Source organism: Siphateles boraxobius, unplaced genomic scaffold (assembly GCF_051911475.1).
Source record: "Siphateles boraxobius isolate OS27281-9 unplaced genomic scaffold, OSU_SipBor_1 57, whole genome shotgun sequence".
In the NCBI taxonomy this organism is placed as follows: domain Eukaryota; kingdom Metazoa; phylum Chordata; class Actinopteri; order Cypriniformes; family Leuciscidae; genus Siphateles; species Siphateles boraxobius.
The window spans coordinates 291,079-298,483 of NW_027509183.1; the positions used below are offsets into that span (position 1 = coordinate 291,079).

General features: G+C 35.5%; 1 protein-coding gene across 1 annotated transcript; it reads right to left on the reverse strand.

The window, feature by feature from the left end:
* Window positions 1–4,391: 4,391 nt before the first annotated feature.
* LOC143715217 (4-galactosyl-N-acetylglucosaminide 3-alpha-L-fucosyltransferase 9-like) lies at window positions 4,392–6,885 on the reverse strand. The gene is made up of 2 exons (XM_077206859.1): window positions 6,834–6,885; window positions 4,392–5,649 (listed from the first exon to the last, which is right to left on the reverse strand). The coding sequence occupies exon 2, from the start codon at window positions 5,639–5,641 to the stop codon at window positions 4,544–4,546; it is 1,098 nt and encodes a 365-aa protein (XP_077062974.1). The 5' UTR covers window positions 5,642–5,649; window positions 6,834–6,885; the 3' UTR covers window positions 4,392–4,543.
* Window positions 6,886–7,405: the final 520 nt, after the last annotated feature.

Sequence of the window (7,405 nt, forward strand, 5' to 3'; positions counted from 1 at the left end):
TGGGAGGAAAAAACAAGTCTAGCTTTGTTGTAGATGAGAAAAATATATTTTATGTACTGTAACATTTTAGTGTAATTGCATTTTGAATTCTTTCAAATCTTTTTAAAGAAGTGATATTCTGTTAATTTTGTGAAGTTTTTATTGTGAAGTTTTTGATTTATTTACACAAAGAAATACTATACTGTAAGCTGGAACGAAAGTATTCAAACGTTCATATGTATTTTATATGTATTTACAGTACTCATTAAATTGATGCCTTTTGGATTCATTTGTTGAATGTGTATGTTATTCAATAGGAAATCAGCCATTAATAGTTCTCGAAGGAACATATTTGACACAGTTAAGGTACAAAGGGGCTTGTCACCGGGGTGGTACCTTAAAGGATCAAATTTGTACCTTTGATGAAGGTACAATATTGTCGTAGCCTACCAACAAGTTTTAAAAAACAAAAGGTACAATTTGGTTGCCCATGGTACAAATCATGTCCTTTAAGGTACAAACTGGAATGGTACAAATTTGTTCCTTTATATTAAGGTACAGTTTTGTACCAGTAAAAGGTACCGCCCCAGTGACAAGGGTTTGTACCTTCTTTGGTACAAAAATGTACCTTTTTTTCTGAGAGTGTACTGCAATTAAAAATAAATAAGGAGACACTGGACAACCCTGTCGAGCACCACGATTAAGGAAAAATCTGGGAGAGGTACCGTTTTTTAGTTTAACAGAACTATTTCCATTTACATATAGCATTTTAACCATCTTACAGAAAAAAAAATCACCAAATCCTATTTTTTAAGAGCTTGAAATAAAAAAAATGTGTTCTAAAGTATCAAAAGCTTTGTAATAATCTAAGAAAAAAATGAAGCTGTCATAATTAATTTATCAGAATAATCTAAAATATCTAATATTAATCTTATATTGTTAGATATGTCTCTATTTTGCATAAAGCCAGACTGTGCTTCATCAATAATTGAATGTAATACTGCTTTTAATCTTTTGGCTAATACTAAAGCAATTATTTTATAATCATTGTTTAGTAACGTTATAGGACGCCAATTATCTATTAAATTAATATTTTTATTTGGTTTGGAAATTAAAGTGATCAGCCCTTGGCATAAAGTAGGAGGGAGAGACGATTTGTTTATGCTTTCGTTAAAGACATTTAATAAGAAAGGAGCTATATTTTCACTGAATATGTGATAGAATTCTGACGTTAGTCCATCTGTACCAGGTGACTTGTTTGTTTTTAAAGATTTAATTGCTTCATCAATTTCTTTTAAAGTAATGGGAGAATCGCAGAAGGTTTGATCAGCATTACCTAATTGATTAATGGAAAATAACGAATCAAAAAAATTATGAGCATGTTGCTTGCTAAATTTAGATGTGTAGAAGTCATTATAGAATTTGGCACAAAAATTAGCAATGACTTTTTGGTCTTCACAGAGAAATCCATCAATCATAAGCTTTTCAATCTGATTTTTTTCCATTTGTTGTCTTTCCAATTTAAAGAAATAAGAAGAATTTTGCTCACCTTCCTCAATCCATCTTTTCCGTGATCTAACAAATGCCCCCTCAGCTTTTTGTTTATAAACCTCATCCAACGCATTTTGATGATGAGCAAGCTCAACTTTTTCAACATCAGATGATGTTTTTTTTCATTTTAGCCAATTTGCTACCAAAAGAACGTATGTATTTGCCAATTTCATATTTCACAAATTCCCAATTACTGCAAAAATTGTTTTCCTTAGGCTATTTGCTTTTTCCCAATAACTAGTGATTATAAATTTAATTCTATCTTTTTTACTTCTTTATATTTAAGCAATGAATTGTTCAGTTTCCAAAAGCAGGTACATCTTTGCAAGTAGCAGTATCTGAAAGAGGAATGAATATGGATATGCATTTGTGATCATAGAGAGGCGATGGAGTAATGTCAGAGGATACATTATTTAGATCTCTGGAGATAAGCCACATATCGATACGAGACTGGTTTGAAAGAGAATTGTTGCTCCATGTAAATTTGTTTTGAGAAGGATGAGTTTCTCTCCAACTGTCGAGTAAAGAAAATCTCTGCATAAACCTCTTTAGGTACAGACTCGAGTTATCAGGTGACTTTGGAGGTCATCTATCTAAGACATTATCCAAAGCCACGTTAAAGTCCCCTCCAAAAACTAAAAAAGAATTTGGGTATTTAGTTAGTAATTTCAACACATGTTCCTCGACTTGATCAATAAGTTTTTCGCAAATGCAGAGTCTAGAATAACAGAACTAACAAGAGCTAACTTCCTCGTTTTGTTTCTCTCAGTAGGAGCGAGATTGAAAATAACAAATTCCTGAGATTAGGATGCCTTCCAAAAAAATAAAAAATAAATAAAAAATATCATTAGCATTGCGTTTACATAACTATAAATTATAACTTAGGATGGCATTAGTATATTTTTACTTCAAAGTATCAACTAGCCTAAATTATACTTTTCTTCTTTCCCTCTTTTCGTAAACAAATTAGATTAAAAAAAATCTTAAGGCAGGCAACAATCTCTCGAGGTTAAACAAACTCCAGTTAACTCATTGTTACAGTGCAAGTTGCAAACAGGCTTCATGTAACGTTGTATCCATATCAGCTACATAACGTTTCAGGCTGGAGGGAATATTTCGATTCCATCTACAAACGCCCTACCTCCAATAAAGTAAGCACGTTTGTTGTTTTGTCTTGCTTTTTCCACTACCGGCCACAGTTTGTTCCTCCTCTCTTTATCTGCTGGAGACAAATCATCTGATATCTTCAATCCATTTCCACTGAGAAACGTAGACTCCTTTGCTGCACGCCACACAGTGTCGCGATAGAACCGGGAGGCAAATTGAAAAATAATACCTCTGGGTTTATTCGGTTGCTTGCGACCAAGCCGGTGTACAGTAGCCTATCTATGGCATTCGTAAGTTTGTCCTTGTCCTCTGGCAGGAGTTGCTGACACACCTGGATGACCTGTTGTCTAACATCTTCTCTCTCCTTCTCTTGGACCCCTTCCCCCGTCGCGAATATATCTAGCATATTAAAAAATTTAATTGTCAGAAACGTCGTCTCTCAGTTGCTGAATGTTGCGCAACAACGTCTATTACAGCCATGTTATTGCGAGCACGTAGACATCGACGTTGCCGAACATAAATGCAACGTGCCACACACGTTGCCACAACGTAAATGTTTTCCGGGCGTTTATTTATTAGTTGCATAATACCCACTAAATTTTAAAATTTAGTGTAAAACCATTGTAATAATAAAATAAAAACATAATGGGATATAGTGATATAATATTAGGGCAGTTACATGAATTTGAAAAGCATTAATATAATATATGTAATATATGAAAGGGTTTCAAAATATATTGTGAGATGAGTAGGCTATTACAAAAGGTAATTATATGGATAGTTTCTTATGAGTTATGACTTTTAATGTTCATTAATAGAATATACAAATTTGTATCTGAGGAAAATACGTTTTTAATAAAATTGATGAAATAATGCAAAAACAGGGCCGGCGCTAGCCATTTGGGTGCCCTAAGCACAAATGCTTGGTGGTGTGAATATGAAATAACTCTGTGAATATGAAAATATAAAAATCATTGTGATTGTGGTTTTTTTTTTTCCTAATTGCAGTTTCACCAAAAGATGTCGCCCTTGGGCCTTGGCCTATGAACCTCTTGAAAATGGCCGCATTATCCGCATAGAACAACAACGAAAAAACGTATCTAAGCGGTCTTCCTTTTCTTCTCAAACAAACTAACTGCATCTTAAACAGCCCAAGTTTCAAAATTTCCCGGGGTACAAGCCCCCGGACCCCCGTTAAAATAAAAGATTCAACATGCAGAGCTAAAAAAGCCTGCCCCGGATCATTTGCACTAGGCCTACTAGCGACGCCCCCCTGGACATGCATACACGACGCAAGGGCGCCCGCGCTACAAAACTAACATTTTTGTTTAAAACATTGTCTTACCTGCAAGCGACGCACGAGTATCATCCCGCTGTCTCTTCTTTTTCCGCCCCCGACTCTTGGTGCCTTTTCGAGGCTATGTCTGAGGTCGGTGTCTGTCAAATTTGACATTGATTGAGGCATGAACAGACCACTGAGAGGTGGGGAAGGGGGGGCACCAGAGGGAGACTGGCACAGGAGATTCACCTTTTTCTCGACTAATTTGGTCTAGGCCTATATTACTGTTGTATTGCTTTTGTATATTAACATGCTTTAGACATTTTATTTGTTATTTATACCAGTAGCCTATTGTGATGATTTTTCCCGACCCAGATTTTTTGGTGCCCTACGCGCAGTGCTTGATGTGTGTGTGCGGGGCGCCGGCCCTGTGCAAAAACATTAAAAACCTTATAAAAACATTAAAAATCTCACTGACCCAAAACATTCCAAACAACCTTGAGAGAGATATAACATTTATTAACTTTTGCCAGTTTTTTTATCCAAATTTACAAAAGAGCAAGGGTCAAAACACTTTAAAAACCATCGGCATATGTAAGAAAATCCACAATCAAAGGTGAACATCAATCAATTGAAATACCATTCATAGAGATCCCGAATTTCTTTATATTCCTTGTGTGTAGCTATATAATCACAAGCAGTGCATATGGGCAGATCAAACTCCTGCTGCTGCAGTAAATGAGGAGTTGGAGAGAGATATTTCCTCCAGTTAAAGAACCTGCGATATGCTTCTTCGTCCTTGTCCAGCTGAAGAAGATATTCTGCTAGTGACTTTGCATCTGGGAAGTCATTCACATGAATGAAGGCATCGCCGGGATAAAAGTTTTCATAGTTTTTTCTGGGAGGACCCAGAACCACAGGGACGGTTCCTGCAGCAAGCGGCCCATTTATCTTCTCAGTGATGTAGTCCTTGTGGATGGAGTTCTCAAAGGAAAGGTAAAACTTGCAGCTTGCTAGGGTAGGATAGTATTCGGAATGATCCAAGAACTTTGCATAAGCCTTTCCGAACATATGCACTTGGATGTGTTTGCTGAGTTCTTGGTAAAACTGGATCCTTGTGCCGACACCTGTTGAGCCACTGTTACTCACAATCCAACACACCAGTTTGTCCTTTTTGGGAATTACAAACTCCTCATCTGGTTTCTTCCTGACAGTCAAATGCAACCTGGTAAAAATATCAGCATCCTGTCTGTAGCTGAGAGTGTGATTGAACAGGTTTTCTATACCTGGTATTTTCTGAGTGTTGGTCGGTGATTCTAAATTAAACCAAATCCACTTCTGGAACGGAGGACGGGGAGATGGAGGAAGGTTGGTCAAGTCCCAACTAATGGACTTGTGATAAATGAGGACAGCGTCTGCATTGCTGTAGAGAGATCTATCATCCGTCAACAGACAACTATCGATATTGAAAATAGTTTTGCAATCATTCAGGTCAAATCTGAAATCTTCAGGCCAGAACCACATCAGAAGAATAGGTTTGTCTTTTGCTGCATCAGAAACAGAGCTCTTGTTCGTGTCAGAGTTGTATTGTTTAGGAATAATAAGTTGAGGTGGACAGTTGTTTGACGGTGATAACCAAAAAAACATGATTATCAGAGAGATGAAACCTGCAAACATCACTATTAGACTCGGACGACTAAGTGATGAGCCATTTGTGATTAACATTTTCAGATCTGAAGAGAAGGACAAAAAGAAGTATTTGTTATTGAAAGCAAATAATTAAAAAATGTCTCAAAAAATGCAGAGTCAATTTCTGAAATTTCTGAAAATAACTCTGAGGTACACACATACAGGAACTTTAATACATGATTATATGACATACTATATGGGTTAGGGGAACACAATTCTTTAATATGTGCCCTTAATGTACAGTTAATGTCAAAGGAGCAATTGAGGGGTTGTATTTAAAGCAACATTTTAAAGTTTAAAAATACATCATTCAACAGATCTTTTAAATCATTTTACATTTTTCTTAAAAGAACATCTCTCTGGTTTTTCAATACAAATCAATTGTCCGAGATTAATAACAATGACTTCTTCCAAGTTCACACTGACACAGAGTGTATAAGGTTTAAAGCTTATTTGGCGTGCTGTTCGGGGGAGGGCTCCGAGCTCCGAGTTCGGCCCGAACCTATACACCCCAGTTTTAAGTGTATTTAGGACTATAAAGTGAGGAGATGGGGTGGTGGAGGGATGCTGTTAAACTGAAAAAATGAACGGAGGTAAGTTTGCTGTGTGTATTTACACCTCTTGACTTGTTGATTGAGTTGATTAGCAGAGTGTGCTCCACTCGTGTCTAATTAGGTTTGATTATCTGAGTGTGCTCCATGTGTGTTTAATTAGGTTTAGTTATCTGAACGTGCTCCTCCCGAGCTTTGTCAGTAAAACATCATTTCTTCCAAGGGTTACTGACAGATGAAGCAGCATGTGTAGCCTCTAATGGTATAGAAATTAGACCTTCTCTTAAAACAAAATACAACAGTGTAAAAATCCCTCATGCAACATTTAATGCCATGACTATGAATTTAAGACTTCCTGAAACATTTAATGAATAATACATTTAAGACCCTTTAAAGGCCTTCATTTGTGGAAGACCCCTTTTAAGGCATGTAGAAACCCTAGGCTATAATAGCTACAGCAATGAACATTAATCATCATCTTGAACATTTTTAATTGTTACACGTTTAATCATTATCTTGAACAAGATAAAAAAAAAACTACTCTTTCGTAGACTCTTATTCAAACCAACTTACAAATAAATAAACCATATCAAACGATAAGCTTTAATATTTTATATTTTGATTGATAAATATCAAAATATATTTTTGGAACGAATGTATATAATTTATTCCTCAACCTGTTTGGCAAACCTTCAAAAAGAAGAAAATATGCAATGTGCAGTTCTGGGTCATGTACAAACCAAATACGAAAAGAAGGATTTGCATATGTGGTTTCCTGTTCAAACAGTTTATTTTTTGTTTCAGTTGTAAGGAACTCAGCTTTTTGGAAATATTAATAATCAATAATATCTTGTTATTATTAATTATAAATATTTGGGTCAGTTAATTGGATTAACTTGATGTGGCTGAATTAATATTACAATCAATTAATCAGTTCTTCCAACGAACTATTTTGATTATTAATTTATTCTAATAAAGGGTATCTTCCATGGCCACCGAAGAATAATTATTTCTTCGCCTGTACAGTACTTTGAGCCAGTAGCAAAAACCGTGATCGTAAAGTGACTTGTATTGCAAACAAAACAGAACCAAATACATATTATGTACAAGTTTTATTAACTAAATATAGATATTTATATGAATATAAATAAACTAAACAACATACACACATGAATACATAAATAGGTTAGTGATAGGATGAAATTGGAAACCGGAAGAGGGTCTATGAGAAGAACCATCAGAATTTCAT